General features: G+C 36.6%; 1 protein-coding gene across 4 annotated transcripts in view; it reads right to left on the reverse strand.

Annotated features, from left to right (window-relative positions):
• HTT (huntingtin) overlaps nucleotides 1-19511 on the reverse strand; it is an 83448-nt gene that overhangs the window by 34342 nt on the left and 29595 nt on the right. For all 4 annotated transcript variants that reach the window (XM_065634913.1, XM_065634911.1, XM_065634910.1 and 1 more), the window contains 19 exons: nucleotides 19041-19187; nucleotides 17616-17736; nucleotides 17325-17401; nucleotides 14967-15118; nucleotides 14353-14555; nucleotides 13375-13501; nucleotides 12568-12695; nucleotides 11808-11918; nucleotides 11183-11260; nucleotides 10304-10527; nucleotides 9640-9718; nucleotides 9363-9524; nucleotides 8375-8430; nucleotides 7487-7635; nucleotides 6698-6834; nucleotides 4528-4644; nucleotides 3305-3427; nucleotides 2529-2767; nucleotides 1067-1209 (listed from right to left, as the gene is read on the reverse strand). In XM_065634913.1, coding sequence (XP_065490985.1) covers nucleotides 1067-1209; nucleotides 2529-2767; nucleotides 3305-3427; nucleotides 4528-4644; nucleotides 6698-6834; nucleotides 7487-7635; nucleotides 8375-8430; nucleotides 9363-9524; nucleotides 9640-9718; nucleotides 10304-10527; nucleotides 11183-11260; nucleotides 11808-11918; nucleotides 12568-12695; nucleotides 13375-13501; nucleotides 14353-14555; nucleotides 14967-15118; nucleotides 17325-17401; nucleotides 17616-17736; nucleotides 19041-19187 — 2573 coding nt within the window. The remainder of the gene's footprint in view (nucleotides 1-1066; nucleotides 1210-2528; nucleotides 2768-3304; nucleotides 3428-4527; nucleotides 4645-6697; nucleotides 6835-7486; nucleotides 7636-8374; nucleotides 8431-9362; nucleotides 9525-9639; nucleotides 9719-10303; nucleotides 10528-11182; nucleotides 11261-11807; nucleotides 11919-12567; nucleotides 12696-13374; nucleotides 13502-14352; nucleotides 14556-14966; nucleotides 15119-17324; nucleotides 17402-17615; nucleotides 17737-19040; nucleotides 19188-19511) is intronic.

A 19511-nucleotide genomic window follows, 5' to 3' on the forward strand; every position in this document is an offset into this window, starting at 1 on the left:
AGAAGAGTAAAAGCAAGGAAACTTGTTGGTTGAGATAAAGCCAATTTAACAAGTAAAGCAAAAGCTGCGCACACAAGGAAAGCAAAACCAGGAATTCATTCACTACTTCCCATGGTCAGGCAGGTGTTCAGCCATCTCCAGGAAACCCAGGCTCCATCACACACAATAGTTACTTGGGAAGACGAACGTCATAACTCCAAATATCTCTCCTGTTCCTCCTCCTTCTCCAGCTTTATATACTGAGCATGACATCATATGATGTGGAATATCCCTTTGGTCTGTTGGGGTCAACTGTCCTGGCTGTGTCCCCTCCCAACTTTTTGTGCACCCCTAGTCTACTCACTGACGGGGTGGTGTGAGGAGCTGAAAAGGCCTTGACTCTGTGTAAGTGCTGCTCAGCAGTACCTAAAACATCCCAGAATTACCAGCACTGTTTTCCACACAAATCCAAACCATAGCACCGTACTAGCTACTATGAAGAAAATTAACTCTATCCAAGCCAAAACCAGCACAACACCTATGGTAGAATTCCCAAACCTGAAGAAAGAAGCTCAAGAGCAGCTAGCTGGAACAGTACCACCTTACCTACTTTTCTGGTTTTGGTTATTTGCTTGGAGTTTTTTTGTGTCTTTCTATTAATTATTACAAGGAGTGGGAACCTACCTTGTAGTGAGTATGAACCAGTGGTCTGCAACTCAGTATTTTAGGCATGGACATACCTACCAACCTCCAAATTCAGAGGAAAAAAAAAAAGGGGGGGGGGGGTATACAGCCACAAATTTATAATACTTTGCTTTTTGAACTGGAAAATTTTAGACAGTTTAAAAGTAGAGGTGAGAAGCTACTAGTTACATTTTGTTCCACATAGGCAGAAGAAACGTGAAAAGTGTGCCCTGTACGCATAAGCACAATGTTTGGGATGTTCTTTATACTGAGTGGGATAGAATGTCTTCAGCACCTATATATATTCCTTCTCAGTGGTTCAACACATTAAACAATTGTCTCAGAACTGAGGAACCACCCTGGCACTGCACACTACAACACAAGGCATTATTTAAAGTATTACCTGATTTGAAGATATGTATTAAGCACATAAGCAGCGTGCCCAGCTCCTGGCAGTAGAAAGTATGTTGCTGCTCATTCATGTCCACTTTCAGTTGTTTGGTAACAATATCTTCCAGCAGAATGCCAACCAGTTGTAATAAGAACCTTAAAAACCATGTATACAATCAACAGAAAAAACTATCAATGCAATGTCTTTCAGAATAAGATTAGGGTTGCCTATGAAACTCAGTAAATTAAAAAAATAAAATATGAAGTCTTTGTGCATTCATCCTAAATAGGATGCTAAATTAAATGCTACAGAACAGGTTGACCTAAAACAAATATGCTGCTATAGGTATGGAGAGATGATCACAAGCGCTTCAATAATTACATATTGATGGGATTTGGGTTATCTACTCATCAGCTAAAGTTGTGATAGCATGCATACACCAGCCCACCTCACACAGCAAACACTCAAAATGCTACTATGTCTTTATAGTGATTTGCAATGAGCTAAAAACACACCATGACAGTTATCGCAGCTCAGCTGAGAAGGGACAACTCAGCAAGTCACAGTAATTCAGCTGTTTACAGCCTCATCTATCCATACTCTATCACATACATTCCATACCAAACCTCCAGCTGGTGGGGTGGTGAGAAGGGAATCAAAAGAAACACCAAAAAGGACATCTGAGGAAAGCCATCCTTCCTCCTGGCCATAACTGTTCCTCAAGTCACTATTTTGGACCCAGGGTCACATTAAGGGAGTCCAGAAGCGCCTTTTCCCTCTATCCATCACTCTCACAGTGAGCTGAATGATAACAAACAGCATTTTATTTCTATCTGAAGTTCCATACTTGAGTAAAAAGTTCTGATTTTCCTCAACAAATAGCTATTTCAAATGCTTCTTGTCATATTAAAACATAGTGCTTATCATTAAGGCATTATGTCAATGTAATACCATTGCCATCTCTCCACACTTCTTTTGCCTGAAATTTGTCACTCTCTGAGAACATCAGCATGGGAAGGTAATGAGACAAAACTAGCTCTTTAAAAATAGGAAATAAAAAGCAGGACTGACTTAATAGATTTGAATCCATCTTTCGCCAAGATTCTAGTAGAGAACCTGGGTTTCTACTGTGGAGATGACTCATCTTTCAGTCCTCACAAAGGCAGGAAAGGGTTAATCAGCTAAGTTTTTTTAATTTGATTTTAATAAGTCCCCAATTCACCCCTTTTAACAGCTCCATTAGGTCCTTCACTTGGCTCAAGAGGAGGTATCAGAACAATCCAAAGTCCCTACTACAAACTGCTCCTCTCCTCCCTCTACTTTCCATTTCATTATTCCTTCCTCCACACATGCTCCTCTAATATCAGCTTATGATCCAAACACAGTTCTTCACATGCATATATATTGCACAATATACTTGTGACTTCTCAGAAATCTTAAATCTTTCCCCTATGTAATTCAAAAGACAACATACCTAGAAAATGTCTCTTCAGGCAGATATTTAGCCTGTTTAGCCTCAGTACGATCCTCTGGTGCGGATACGTTATTTTCTCCACGTCTCAGTCTGTTGATTGCGTGACAAGAAATCAAATATGGTGAGAAGGAAAGTTCTTGTATACGGGATAGAACGATGTCTTCTGTTGACTGTGAAATCAGAACTCTAAGGATAGCTAAAATTCCAGAAATCCATAGCTGGACAGTGCTCACCGATGCCTAATACAAACACAACAATGCAGAAGATTGAATACTTTTGCAGTTAAACAACACAGCAAAGGAAAGCATTCAAAAAAATTAACATTTTCATTAACTGTTGTACAAAGCAGACCCTTTTGAGAATGGAGCAAGCAGGAAATAACTTTTATGTTCAGGTCTTCCACATTGCTATTCTTGTGGTAACTGTCAAGCTTATATTCACTGGTAAAGAGTCTCTCAACTATAAAAACAGTACTAATATTTGCATAAGAAAAATGTGATTTACCTATTAAATTGCATTCTAGAATTGATTATAACAGTATGTTTCTCTACAGTCCTGATCCTCAAAATATAAAACAAAGGTAAGTAATCCATAAGCAGAATGTACCTGTGTGAAGTGCTCCCAGTTGGTAAATCATATTAGTTCTAACCAATTCTTTCCCAGAATCTGCTGCAGGTACTTTAACACCACATTGTAAATTAGAAAGAGAAATACACGCTCTTTTGTTTTGCATGAAAGACACTCAGAATCTCTCTTCTCTGGAAACAATTGCTTACCATTGTTTTAGGAGTAACAAACATACTCCTCAAAAGCATGTCCACAGGGCGAAGGGATGAAGGAGCCAAAATTTCAAATAAAGTGTTCAATACTCCCAGAGCCTCATGAGAGTCTATATGCATCTGTAAGAGAAAAACACAAAACTAATTTGTAACTATTCACTAAAGGTAACTAAAACCATTTCATCTTTTAAACATGTCTATATTACATGTGTGTAATAAAGCTGTCCTCTACAGTACAAAATTCAGAGCAACCAAAAGCTATGAAATGTAAATTAAAATTTCATTGCAGGCCTTCCTACACAGGAGTTTTGAGAACATGAGCAACAACAACAAAAAAAAGCCAAAAAACAAAACAAAACAAAAAAATATCGATCATATGAAATTCAATATACACACCACATATATTTTATTAGGAGAAATATGCCATATTCAGAGAATGAGACCAGAAGACTGATGTCATAAAATTTAAAACTTTTCTCCTCCCTGTGCATCCTACCAGGCATATTTATACAGAGCAATGCTGGTTGTGAATAAACTTATGCAGTAACTAGGAGAAAAAAAATCCTAATCATCAGAAAAGTGAACAGCTACAACAGTATTACACTGCAGTAACAGAGGCAGGACACCTTACTTGATCAGTTTTTTAGATAAATTATAAAACAATCAACTGCAAAAAGCAAAGCACTGGACTTGAAATCTGGATGACTCTATCTTGCTTAAATATTTTGCTAGCTGAGCACATGTACGGGTCCATACAAAAACAATAGCAATTTTAATTTGCCAGCATTCTAGCTTTGCTCAAAAACTGTTGTCTGATCTGCAATAACTGCCCACTCTCCCCATCCATGAGATCTCCTCATGGGAGTGGGGATCTGCCATCATGGAGTAAAGGACATTAACAACACAATTTCACTCATTTAACCTTTTATCCTTGAAGTGTTTCTATAATCATGTATGTAAGAGAAGTAGAATGAGCTTCATCTGGAAACAGCCTTGAAGATAGTGCACATAGTTTATGCGTTTAAATATGACCTTCATCACCTGAAATACTTAGTTTACCCTACAGTAATTGTTTTTCCAGATATGGCAACCACACTTTGCAGAAAACTTGTCTTCATATTTAAAAAAAAAAAAATTCACAATACCCAAAGCCATTATTGATACATACGTTATAACACGTATTTTAGATGTTTATAGATTAAAAAAATGTATATAACAACCTGTTGTTTTGCAAGCATCGGGAGAATAATGTCAGCTATTTGCCGTGACAATCTTTTCCATTTGTCCTCATTTTCTTTATGACACTGTTGCAATACTAAGATGAACATTTCTAGCACCTGAGGAAAAGTCCAAAAGAATGCAAGTAAACATCCATACTAACAGAAAATGTTTAAATAATACTGTAATGGGAAAAATATTTACACTTTCACCCATCTGCTAAAAAGCAAAAAGAAAAGAAAATCCATATGAGAAACATGCAGTATTTTTAAAACCCCATCTTCAGTTTAAAAGTTTCTTCTTAGGTATGACCTTTAAAAAAAAAAAAAAAAAGAATTTTCAATTTACTTTTATAAACTAGAAAAAAATGTTTTCTTGGTCTTTTTAAAATGGTATTTGTAGAAGACTACTCAAACAACTGGAAAAGGGATAGTAAATCTAAATGCCTTATCGCATACTCAACAAAAAGGGGAGGAAAGGAAGAGAGCAATTTCCCACATGCATACTTTTTCTTTGCTCGAGCTCAAATAAAGTTTAAATTTGGTCAAGGAGACAGAACAGACTTTTTTTGGAGCTCATTCACCTGAGATGTGTCACTTTCATGTAAAAGTCTATAGGAGAGCATATAGTGGAGCACATCAACAGCAAGGGTCACCTCTAGTAGCTGAATGTGTTGAATACATTATGGGTTTGAGGGTTATAGAGATGCCACTTCCAAGGACAAACAGGCCAAAGACACAGGAAGCAGGAATTTTAATATATGGACTGGGAAGCAGGGCTGAAGGATCTGGTTTAGAAAACTACTTAAATGGAGAACTTGTAAAAGAAATTCAAGTAGTTCAGATGCAGAAACACAGCGAACTAAAAAAAAAAAAAAAAAAAAAAAGAGAGAGATCACCAGACAAATTCCCTTCCAAAAAGCTTTGTCATGAGGAAGCAAACAGAAGCCTGTCTGAATGACTGAACTCTGGAGCTCCATGGCTGGCAGCTACAGCAGTAACAGAAACAAGTTAAAGGTTGTAGCTCCGAGAGCCTCTCAAATTATAGGGACACCAGTGCAGAACACCCTAGAACAACAGACCTGCCCAGGGGTTGGTTTATGTGGACTGGACCAGCAGAACAGGACAGAATAAGACCTACAGATGGGACGGTGTGGGAAGAACAGTGCATGGCTGGTCTTTAACAGGTTAAGGATGTCAGAAGGGGATCTGCTCAATTGCGGTGCCTTATGTAACAACGTTATTCACTATTTCACATCATGTGTCTTACAGAGTGTCACTTCATATAGTTATATTAGTCATTTCATGATTATAGAACTACAAATTCAAAAGAAAATATGGATACACAAAATTACCCCAATCTGAACATGCAGTTCTAACAAATTATTTTGACAAGATGTACTTACTGCCTTTTTTTCCAAGTATTCTCAGAAAATACATTGCTTACATTAGCATACACTACAATTGCATGTTCACATGATGAAAGGAAAAGCACATTAAGTTTGTTAAGCACCTGAATAAGCAATAAGACCTCATGTTAATTATTTTACTTCTCTTAAAATTACTTTTTCTTCAATACACTTTCTTTGAAAGAAATTCATTCTTATACTCCCTACAAGGCAGAAACATGTTTTCCAGACCCATGAGGTCTGGGGCAAAGTAAGTGCTAACGACTGTCTAACTACCAGTTTCATTACCTTATTAAAATAATTCATGTTTTAAAAGGTTATTGAATATATTGCTATTTTACAGCAATACCTAAGTCATCTCTATGCAGGATGTTTCTTTTAATCCTGTCCTCTCTTCCACTTCTACTCCTGTTCTTTTAAGTTTCTTGAACTCTAATTTATTACAACTCTTCTACTAATCTGCTGTTTATTCTATCGGCAACACAGCCAAGACCATGAGCCTAACTGGAGCTTTTCAGTGCTTTGTTACGTAGGCTGGACTATAAAGTCCCACAGACAAGTTATTTGACTTGAAATACTGATTTGTAGTGCAGAAGTTTTCCCCTATCCCCAAAAAGCTTTGCGTACACTTTCTATAAGGAAAGATCACACAGAGTCCAGCTGTTCAAGTTTTGCTTAGAAAATCATTAATGTTGCCTGAAGTCTTTTAGCAGACAAAGTCTTTTATAGACTGTAAGCAGGAACACTTTGTCCTCTGCTCTTACCTGATGGTACTGAATAAGTCTCAGTAGCATCGACACTACCACTTCCTTTTGTGTTTCCAGCTCTTTTCCAGCATCAGCTTTATTTGTTCCTCTTAACACAAAGAGATCATGAACGATGGGTTGCAGAGCTGGTATTGCTGAAATCAGATTTGTTTGGTTAAGTATGAGACAAGTCACTCTAGAGCACTGTCTTCTAACAGCTCGGCTACTAGAAGTAAATTACGTTTTAGTTCATTAGAGGTTTTACCCATCCCTAAAAATAAAAAAAATCCAAACAAGAGAACCCACCTCAAACCAAAAAAACCCACCGAAATGTAACATGCATAATGATGTCCATCATTTACTTCTAGTAGAAAATTTCTATTATACACACATTTGCCTACTCTCAGAGAGCTAAAATAGATATATTTCTAAAGTATTTCTCAGCAGAATCACTGGGAAATACGAGAAAGATGCTTTGACTTAAAGGCTGAAAGTAAAGGGAAGTGGACTGAAAATTCAAATCAAAGCCTTTGAGGTACTGCTGTGTTGTAAACTTATCCCTAATGCGGTTCCAAATAAAAGCTTTTCTGCTATTATGTATGATGCAAAAGATGGGGCAGCAGTGTTGGTAGGGTACAATAAACTTCCTGAAGGAATTGAGACTTATTTAATGTATTAAAAATGCAAAAGCTTGCGTCTTCTGGAACAATCAGTATGATTACAGTTTTCTATAGCTTAGTACTCAATACTGGTTTTATTGCTGAACTATTTCTAATATTAGTCTTGGTGCCTTTTATTTTTAATTACCATGTGTAACAGCTTTCCTCCCACTGGCCATGATACCATCGCAGAGCTGAATTATCTTAGGAATTCCGATTATCTGTTTGGAATGATACCGCTCATAAGACAGCAACACCAGGAAAAAAAAGATATTAGGAATAATTGCTTCAGACTCCCTGAAAACAAAAAAAGCAAAAGTGTCAAGTTAGAATTGCACAAGTCTGTTCAGTAAAAATGAATCTTTTTACAGTAAGATTTTTTTTTAAGAACATACTGTTCTGCTTTCATACAGTATTTCTCTAGTTTTTGTGCCCTGTTCCTTACTATGGGTTTCTTCCCCAAGGGATTTCTTTAAAGCTTTCTTAATTACACAGTTGGTACGATTATAACATAGTATCTAATGCACATGACATACATTGGACTATTTCTGTAGGAGACCAACAGAGCAAAAAGCCCACTTAGCTCTTCATATAAACCCAAGTGTGAGAAAAAACCAGAAATAGTTGACAATAAAAATTCCACTGCACTGCTTATGATCAGAATACAAATCAATTCACACTGAATCCACAACGGGAAGAAGCAGCTCTCACTTCAGCAACTGAACCCTAGTGATGAAACACTGATTGGTGAAATCACAGCGCCGCGGGGCCCCCCAAAGGAATGGTTTTACAATACTAAGTGGAGAAACAGCACAGCATAGCTTAAGATGTTTTTTCCATGCTGCTTCCCAACTTCTTCAGCCATATGGAACACCTAAATAATCTGAAAGGGCTACCAGAGCATAAAGAAGAACATTGCCCAGAATATAACTCTGTCTCATAAGGCAGAAATAACCAGCAAAACTAATTGCAACATGCTGCAGAATATGACGGCTGTAAACCCACGTTGTTCAAAGGATCTTTGCTAATTTCATACCTGAACTGTCCTACTTCAATGTATTCAAACTGCTTTAGCACAAATCCAATAAACACCTAAAAAGAGAATAAAGTGTACAACAGATACAGAGACATTAATTCCCATTTGAAATCATTTTGACAGAATTATAATAGTGCATGTCTTGGAAGGAGAAAAAGAGAAGACAGGTACTCAAAATCATTTATACTTTATAGTTCATTCTAATGTGTTATGATGTATTCCCTTCACAGTTACAGAAGATCCTGAGAATCTTGTTAATGTTTGAGCTTATTATAGTTTGCATGAACTTATGCCACATTTTACCTATAGTCTACATATAAGTTTCTCACTCATGTAACACACACTATGAGGCATCACAGTCAAGAAGTTAAGAATCAACGAAAAATCTAGCTCTAAACCAAGATAAAATCCCAAGTATCCATGCATTGAAAAAGTTTCTGCGTATGAACTTACAAGGAAGTTATGTCTTGCAACTCATACTAGCTTATAAACCCAAAAATACTGTAATAAATAAACCACTTAAATTTTATGTTACAAGTTGATTGCTTATATGGACAACCACACAGACTACTGTATTTGCCACTAGCTTCCCCCCACCATTAAAACCAAATAATGCCTGTCAACCATGATGGTCACTATCATACTGAAGTCCATACTCTCAATATAGAAATACGGTATTGCTATTTTTAAATGAAGTTTTATTGGAGAACATTTATTGTATTGTCCACATCATCTTATTCCTGAAGTCAATCTGACAAACAGTTCTTAGGTAGTAGCTGCAGAGCTTAGAAAGTAATCTATATGCAATAGAAAAACAGAAATCTGAAGCTCTTTGTGGTTGGGGGGAGTGATTGAGTCTCGCCCTTCTTAAGTCTTTGTTTTCACTTATAGTACAATGAATTAACTGCTGCAAGTATTTTTGCTGCAAATTTTAGCATGCTGATTAGATCCCTGTATTACGATCCTGCAAAAATGGTGAGGTACTAACCTGATCTGAATCCAGAAGACAGTAGTTAACTCGTAGCTGAACCAGTTGAGCAAGCAAGTCTAGCACTTGTCTCTGCAGCTGTACCGATGTTGTTGTAGTATATTGTTTCAATGCTTTTATTACAAGGGGTTCAAATAAACGAATGTGATTGTGAATAGCATTCTGTAACAGAGAGATTTTAAAGTAATCTACTATCTGAATAGGTCTCTAACTCAAAACCAAATATGTTTTCTAAATCTAAGGTACGGCTCTCTCAGGAGCACGTAGATACAAGTACCTTATCAGCACGATGTTTTGCCGCACTGGTAATGCTGGTTTTCAGCTGTGCAGAAACCTTTTGCAGCACATCAAACCATCTGTCATTAAAAAAGCAAAAAAATCCGATACACATTAAAAAAATGTAGGGACAAACACACTCTCCTTGCATATTGTTTTACCAATGCCAGCTTTTCTTTATCTACTTGACTGCTTCAAGAATCTTAGTAAAACAAAAGAGCAGAGACAACCTACAGTACACGTTGATCAAATCACACAGTTGTGTGGACAAACATCTAGTAGAGAAAGAATTTTTGGTGTATTTGCTTAGTCATTCTTCTGCTTTTCCTTTAACGACTACTGACTATTTGCTATAATTAGCAAATTAATAAAATTGTATATCAATACATGCTTGAACACAAGCAATTTATACAATTATGCTTTCTAAAAAATCATGATATCCATTTTAATGATTTAGCTTTGATTTGGAAAACACATTAGTGATAATCAATAGAGTGTTGAATTCAGGATCTCAGTACCAAGACAAATTACTCTGCTTACATCTACAATAAATCAATAATACACAATACCATAATTTCAAGTTATGTAGCTCCCCTATGATATTTGCATTTATGAAAAACAAAGAGAGATTCTAATTAACATTATGTTATAAGGAAGAAAGTTACCCTGAAGCATCGTGCTCCTGCTCAGCCTGAACCATGTTCCTTAGACTCGCATCAGCAAGGGCCTGTGTAAAATGTGTGTAGGGTGCCATGAAGCAATAATGATAGAGACCAGGTCTCAAGCTGGAAGAACCTAAGCGTTGAGCTTTGCCTTGAGCTTTGCTGGGGTTTGAAGACAAGCCATCGTACTGAGAAGCCAGATTTGTCCCAAACAATGTTTTCAATAACTAGAAAAGAAAATAGGAAGGGGGGGGAAAAAAAAGTTAACATTTCAGGAAAAAAAAACCACCTTTACTCCTCATCCTCCAAAAGGACTTAATAGGAAAGATGAAAGTGCAAACTGTGGATCATGTAGTCAAATACAAGATGACAGAAAAAAGCTGGAAAAAAGACATAATTCACACCTCACACAAAAAAATGTTTGTTTTTACAGCTGAAGCTACTTCCATGTGACAACTCAAAATAGTCTACTAAAGCTTGCCTCCCACCAAAATTAAGCTTTGAAACCCAAACGTTTAACTGGAAGCCTGCAAGAAATCCATCAGTAAGACAATTCTTTGCGTTCCAGGTTTTTGACAGAGTTAACTGGGTACAGAACACATTTGGGAAGGCAGGAAGCAATCTTTTTTTTCTGAGCGTTAGCTAAAAAAGTTCTTTGAACCGGAAGCAGTTCAAGAAGAAACTATATTGTTCAGATGGTATCATGTTTCAGAACAAGGCAGGACAACTAAAGAAAACATGCTCTGCTTGCTCCACCTGGGCTAGAGTTTCCTCACACCACTTCACTTAAAAGAACAGCTGTTCTTCACTTAAAAGAACCCGGTTGATAACCGGACATCAGGATTAACCTTCCAATAACACACACAAGAATTACCTCCTTACCTGCTGTACACAAACTGTTGCCATTGTTGGTTCTCTGTTGAAACATGATTTTAGGTATCCCAAAATTTCTTCTACACACTAGAAAAGCAGAAAAAAAAGTGCACCTAATTGCATTTTTATTCATTATATAAAGCACTACCTTGAAAACTGGACAATAGCGTATGGCTTTTTTTTTTTCTTTACTAAGTAAAACTACAAATTTAAGGGAAATAGTGGAAGGATGTAAAGGAATACAAATCCGAGATCTGCCTCCAAGTCTTAAAATACCACAATGCCTATCACCACAGTTAAGGAGAGAAAAATATCAAGACACAGAAGAAGAAGAAGAAGAGCAGTTTTGTATATTTAACATTAGTATATTTAAACATATTAATATAGTAAGAATGACTGAGGGCAAACCATAATGCCAGAAAGAAAAATAACCACATAAAGTTTAAACGTTTTCAACAGCAACAATTTAACCTGGCAAGTCTGCTTTAGCACTAGCACTTCACCCAGCACTGTGGCAGCACAACGCTTCTAGGACTACTGTCTCTTTCAACGCTACTAATTCTAAAAACAATGATATGTCCTTTTTCCCAGTAAACACTTAACTACAAAAAAAAATTACACACAAATCTTATACCTTTCCGATGTCTTGAAGAGTGGCAAGTTCCAAGATTTGAGACAAAACATCTAAGGCAGATCGTAAGAAATATCCAAACTTTTCATTACTGTTCTGGAGATCCAAAGTAACCTAGTCCCAAAAAAGTAAAAACACACTTTTTTTTTTCTTTTTAAGAATTACTTCACAAGGAGATAAAAACTACAGAAAGAAGTGGGTATTGACACAAAATGATCTTTTGCCTAAAATTTCAGCATAGTTCAATCACCTCCACTGACAGCTAAAGCATCCAGAAAGGCTTAGGATGTTGACAAGTAATGGAGAAGAGATAATGTATTTCTCAGAAACACAGTAGGTGTAATAAGAACACACCCCTTGAAGTGTACAAATCTGATCACCAAGCGCAATGGGAACGCATCTTCTATTACTTGAACCAGTGTGGAAAAAGTTTACCTGTCCTGGGATAAACTGCGGAGAGAAGGACACTGGGATGCATTTGGCATTGCCAAGCCAGTGAAGGGTCATTTGGTACCAGCATTAGTGAGGGCAGAGAAACAAGCAATAGGGTGACAATGCCTATCAGAGGGGTTTGTTTGGTTGTTTTTTGTGTTTGTTGGTAGTGGTTATGTTGTTGCGGGTTATTTTTGGGTTTTTTTTTGTGGATAAACTATTTACACAGGGAAAAAAAGTGAGTCTTTATACAAGCAGAGCCATGCTAAAAAGAAACACAAAGTGACTACCCAACCGCATTCTAATTCAATCAAATGATATCATGCAGTACCTTATAATTAGCATGGGTTGCTTTCAAGACATCGTATAACTTCAGATATAATGGAAGATGATAAAAGCTTCCTAGTGAAGATGATTTGCTTGTTGGAACAGGCCCAGTAGCATCAGTTTGCCTAGTAGCTTAAAAATATATCACAGATTAGCACAACATACTGTTTCTAGGGTACTCAGGATATGTAACTCAGCATAATTTTCCCCGTCCAACAGCATATTTTTTTCAATCTGCATGCATATTTTAGACTGCAAAAACACGTGCTGTACAACTAGAAAATGAACTAGCATTCCAGAAAACTAACCCTCTAAGAGAAACTAATCCAGAGGGTTTATTACTGAAGTATAAGTACAATTTACAAACCAGAATTAACACCTATTTCCTTCATTCATTACTAAGAAAAAAAAAAGTTTTCAACATTCAGAATTGTGTTTCTAAGAACAATGTAAGCTACTCCTGCCAAAAGTTGCAAAGCAACTTTCAAACTTCTTTTAAGTAAAATACATGCAAAAACCACTTCTTAATTTTAGTCAACAGCTGAGTAGATTCAGAAAAAGTGAGGAAAAGGATTCAGAAGTACCTTGCTTCTGAAAAGTACAGTTAATTTTCATTTAAAAAACCCAAAAGAGTAAAGAAGCCCCCACCCACAGCTGCCCTTCCTGCAATGCAGTGCTGAAAATAACTTCTGCCAGCCTTTTGAACTAAAACTTGAGAAAACAAGTTACTCAGTTTTACTTCTCTCTGTGCCATAACTATATTTTGGTGGGGACAGTAGGTGGGAGGGTTAACAGGAATAAATGCGCCTACCTGGACTCGTTTCACCCGCCTTTTTAGGGCTCATTGGCACAGATGCCTGTTCGACAGACTCCCTCTCTTTCCCCTTCCTCCGAATTGGACTAAGAGAAGGTGGGTTTGTGAGAGAAGGTAACGCTGCCTAGAATTAAAAGAAGCTTTATTAATTTTGTACGCACAACTAGCTTTTCTTATTCTACTCAAATACAAGCATATTCATCTTTTGTTTAAAATCCCCTCTTTTTGACTGCCAGTTACATTAAAATGCCTCAACTCTCAGGTTCAGGACATGAATTTCCTGAATGAAAAGGAAGAAGTTTAATATATTCCCTACTTCCCTTTTCCATTTCAGCATAAGTCAATGAGATGGAATCAGAGCTCAACAACTAAAGTTTCTTTTGTTTCCAGACAAAGGATTATCAAAAAATATTTTAACATTTTTAAAATATGAAGAAACCACTAATCCTAATAACATTGCCTTATAGTCACTAGATCAGGTTCAAAATGTAGATGCCTCAAAAAACCACCAAAACAAACCCCAAATCCAATAGTATCTCCTGTGAGTTGTTTCAGAAGTCAAAATATTTTGAAGGATATTCAAAAGATAGTGGATTTAAGCCTTGAAAGGCGCTCAGTACATTACAGTCAGCCAAGTAACAAGTTCAACAGATGTCTGCCAGAGTATGCAATCCAATACTCCATTTACTATATAAGCTCCTCACTGAATAATGTTTTGAGCGCAGTCACCAGGAATAAAATTTCAAAGTTCAAGGTAATATTACAAACACTGCAGAACTAAACAAAAACCTGTTCCGTGGAAGAACCATATGCATGATCTTTTCATGTTACTTGCTTTCCTACACATAGTTGAGTCATATTAGCAAGGTATTAGATAGTTACCTGTACCAACTCCAAATTGCAAAGCCTTGAAGAGGTCTGTATCATAACAATTTTTAAGTCACACAATTGTATTTATTTCTTTTTAATACATACCTTTACTGCTGGGCCAGGAGCAACATCATCCATTACATGTGCACAAATGTTAATGACCTTCAGGAGATGAGAAAAGAGCTGCTCTACCAAAGTGACAAGAGTTCGATCTGCCAGAGCTGGCCAGGGTTCCTCCTGCTTTGCAGCACCTTGGTTTGAATCTTCTTCGGCACTCCAGGGGTTCTTTAAGCACTTGGGAGCACTTGCTGCAACAGGAATCACATTATTTAAAGACAAAAACTTGGAATTACATATTAGTAAAATTTAGAGGAATATCATATCTATATGAACAGAAAGTCAAACAGGGAAAAAGAGAGCCCGTATTTTCAAAACCAACAGTAGGTGGATAGTTTTAAACAACAACAAAAACTGTTAATTCTTTGTACCCAGACTGCACCAAACATACTGCACATTCCCTTTGGTAACTAGATGAAATCTGCAACTTGGAGGCAGTATCTTCTCAAACCTGCTGGGAGCAAGAAGTTCCTTTTTTACTTTTTCTGCTCAATCTTACAAGTATTTTCTTGTGTACAATCAGAATCGGATGAGATACAGGCCTTCTGATGCTAATGGCAAATAATAACAGGACAAGCCTACTTTTCTTTGCCTCGCCTTACCTGCAAGCAAGTTTCCAGTCAAAATCAAAGCATCCTGATGTGCAGAGAGGTCCAGTGGGAACCATGTTGATGAAAGCAGAGACAGGACCATGCCGGCCATGCCGATGGTGCAGCCCTTCTGAGCGTCATCTGAGGGACTTGGCTGGGAAACACTGGAAGTTTAATTTTGGAATATAATCACTGGGGTTTTTTTCCCCCCTTTTGGTAAGTTTAAAGTCTTAAGAAAATTAACAGTTAAGTAGACTGTTAATCTAAGAAAAAAAAGTAATCAGTACTAGAGAAATACTTATTTAACACTCAAGTATGACTTCAAACATTTCCAGCAGAGACCTGACAATACTTTGTATTCTTGAAGAATTTTTTAAAAAATAGCAAATATCAAAGCTGCTAGTGACATCTACTGATAAACTGAGGAATTCTGTATTTAACTGCTAACCAGTATTGTCCTGAACAGTTAAAAGTCTCATGCAAGGTGGGAATGGGGGATGTAAGCTGTAGTGTTGCAATGTAACAAGATGTTTTAAAGTGATAAGAATTTAATTAAACAATTGTAATACATCAAATAATCTAAATTTATAGGTGGACTATCCAAGATTGTAATTTGCTGCTGCATTCCATGTTTTCCTTTACACTAATTTTAAAATCATATTTTCTCACAACTCAAGTTTCAAAAAGAGCAGGCAGGTATCACCAAAAGATGTTTGTCGGAATATTATGTGAATCACACACGTCATTTCAAAGCTGTAAGACCTGCACAATACTAACAACTTTCTTTTGAGAAAAGACTTTATGCAACCTCTAATTAAAGGGATTCTTTCAGGATATATTTTTAAGTTAAAAAAAAAAGTCTTCTAACAGTGTCAGTCTGGTCTAATAAAACTAGAGCAATTTCAGAAAATAAAGTTTACACTAGATATGGCTATTTTTTGACAAAGTTACACAGGTAATTACAGTGCCTTTTTTTTAAAAGATTTTTCATATGCAAGTGTTGTTTACTTTACATACAGTTAGAAACCCATGAATTAATCCAAGTTGAGTTGTACCGACTTGGAATGCAGCAGTTCCAAGAGCTTTTTCATCATAAGAACAACAATACTTACGACGGGAAAGAATTCTGGCAAAATTCTCATGTTATTATCCATATTATAATATCCTTATCACCCAGAACAATAAATGTGTCATTTCACAAAAATAAAATTACAGTCCAAATTAGTATGAACATGGGCTGAAAATCTGAAACCAACGAATTAGAGGAAAGGGCAAAGGCTACGTCATCGCATCACTGATGGATATTAGATGCATCTTAAAAATAGAATTTCTTAGGCTGGGTAGAGCAGAAGACACATTGTTGCAATTCTGCATTGATTTTATTTTCCAGCTAAGTACTGCTCACCTCCTAACCTTCTTCATCGGTTAAAACTGGGCCTACGGCTCAAAAGACATCTTTTAGAATGGATATGCAGAGCACACCACACTTATGGCTGGCAAGGGAAGAAAGGGCACATCGACAAGAGAAGCTGCTGAGGAAGGGGCATTTTTTATTGTTGGGTTTTAGGGTTTGGTTTTGTTTTTAAAGTAAGATAAACTTTTGCAATAGAGTTTCAGGATACCAGAGGAGTAAAATAAGAGTAGAGACATGACAGCAATGAAGAAAATCAACTCAAACGATGGTAAATCTATTTAAAAATCAAACAGCTCTACACATGCACATCTTCAGTAGCTAGTTTTAAAACTCACGTGGCACAACACTGATAATCAGAGGGAAAATCAAATCTTTGGAGCTACCAACTGCACAGTTACAGTACACAATAAGTACTTTGGGGCTATGATACATTACCTATAGGACACTTAGTTAAGTACTATATATATCTTGTTTGCTGTTCCTATTCAGCATGCCAAATGAGAACAATTTAAACGCATCTGATACTTTTATAGTTAAAAAAGCAATTATGAACCAGCTTCTTTTACCCACTAGTTTCCAACATAAACATGAGATCAACGTGAACGTGATGATGTTCTGATTTTAAAGAGATACTACAATACACAAGATAAACATTCTTCCAAAAACATGGAAAATTTTATCCTGTTACTTATTTTGATAGATGCTGACCATACATATCTTTGTATTACAGGAGCTGCAGCCAATCCCTGTGATATACGCTGTGCTCCCAGAGAGGACAAAGTGCTGAAAACATCATGACAACCTGATGCCACACTCTTCTGTATAAAGTTCTTAAATAACTGCTGGGATAAGCTTAAACAGCATATATCTAAACTCAGACTTTGACACCTAAATAAGCGTACTTCTCTTTCTCAAACATGATTTTTAGAAGCTCGAATAACAGATGAGGAACTTACCCACAGTGCCACCCCACACTCCAGGTGCAGACTGGAAATGTTGTGGAAAGAAGACACAAAGCTTCACAGCAGCCAAACTGAAAAGTTAACACCAAGAACTGAATCAGTTTCATCACTAGAAGACTTTGCAACAAAAACAAAGTCTCTCAAGAGTGAGAATTAAATGTATTATCATTGCCCTTGCCACAGTATCAAAGCTGCGGATACAAATATACCCAGGAATACCTTAAAAATAAAGAAAGCAAGCAAAAAAGAGAAAAGTCAGCCACTATAGCAACTAAGAAAACTCACTGTAAGTGCTCTTGTAGTGGATATTGTCAATGCATGGGAAACTGCTGCAACAACCCTTGAAAGATTGTTTTCCATAGTGACATCTGTTGGACTTTGCAGCATATTGTAACCTCTATATGTTCTGAAATAAAAATATTGATGCCACTAAATCATGTACTTAAAATAAGAAACACCTCAATCAAAAATGGCTATGGCTTAAATGTCTGTTACATACTTTATAGACCACTTATAAACTACAGAAATTGGAGAACACTCTAAATACCACTTTATTATATTTTAATATTTTTGCTTCTGTACTAGCAAAAACACTTTAGTTCATAAATCAAATCTCTTTGGTAGCAAACAGAAACAGTAGATCAACTCTCAATACCTAGCTAGATGCTCTAGAAATCACTACCAATTCAGCATTAGTCTTTGCTTTTGCTCAAATTCATCTAACACTTTTGCATGTTCACAAACTTTGGATTATCACCGTAAAAATATTATTGCTATAGAAAAATAACTGTTTTGTATTTGAAATAACACAGTGCTCATGAAGTTATATTGTTTCCATACTACAGTACATAAATCTTGAGTGAAACGATCAAGATCATGTATGGAAAAGGTACATGATTAAAAACTTGTATGACAAATTGATAGAAGCAAAGAGCACACATAAATATATACAACTCATACAGCCTGTAAGACAAGATATCTAAACAGAAGAGTTAAGTATAGTTGGCAGCAAAAACACAGCAACAATATCACACTATGAAAATTAGAAGCCAGTACAGATGTCTGCAACCACAATCATTAAACAGGATGTGAAGACTTATGAATCCTGATCAATACGCCCAAAGAACAATAGTGGATACAAATGACTTCAGATTAGACATGAAGATGACTTTTTTTTTTTTTTTTTTTTTACACTGAGGGTGGTGAGAACCTGACCCAGGTTGCCCAGAGAGGTGGTGGATGAACCATCCCTGGAGACATCCCAGGCCAGGCTGGACGGGGCTCTGAGCAACCTGAGCTGGGTGAAGATGTCCCTGCTCATGGCAGGGGGTTGGACTAGATGAGCTTTGAAGGTCCCTTCCAACCCAAACTATTTTATGATTCTATGATTAGCTTGCAAAGCTGCGCTTACTTGTGCAATATAATGGACAAATAGGGTGACCTCAGGATGAAGAGAAGATAAAAGTTTATCATAGAACAATGACTCCCTGCAATCAGTGTGTGAGCACATCACCAGTAACTCACACACCAGACTATGCTTTACATATGAGTCTTTTCGTGGAGCCTAAAACTACCACAGATACACCTACAGATTGGAAAAAAAAAACTCATAAGCACATGGATTTGCAGGATTTTAAAATTATTCTAGGCACTACGAACTGAAATTTGGGTCCATGTTCCTTTTAAAGCAAGAGAAGTCACATAACATACCTGGTGATAGTGCTCACCGCAAAGTGAGACGGGGGCTGTGTTTCATGCATTAGTAGTTTCAGGTAGACACTGCTTTGGTCTCTTGCTACTGCCACAACAGGATCAGCCTGTCCTTGATCGCAGTTATAAAATAGCTTTGGAATGAGCCTAAATAATAATAATCAAAAAAGAAATTATGTAATATACAATTTAATGTACATTTAAAATACATTTAATACACAGTTCAGAAAGCATACACTAATAACATACCAAATTGTAAATAAAAACTCTTATTAAAACTCATGTTGTTAAGCTGAATTCAACTTTATACAACTACTCTTCCTTACAATCATTATAATCAAGGAGCTCAAATCAGGACTAAGGAACTGCTCTAGACACATGGTAGTTAAAAAAAAAAAAAAATTGAGATACTTATCCATACACACTACAACAACCACTTCACTAAAGTATTTGTCTCTCAGTATTCCCCTG

The sequence above is a fragment of the Caloenas nicobarica genome, chromosome 4 (genome assembly GCF_036013445.1).
Source record: "Caloenas nicobarica isolate bCalNic1 chromosome 4, bCalNic1.hap1, whole genome shotgun sequence".
Taxonomy (NCBI): Eukaryota; Metazoa; Chordata; class Aves; order Columbiformes; family Columbidae; genus Caloenas; species Caloenas nicobarica.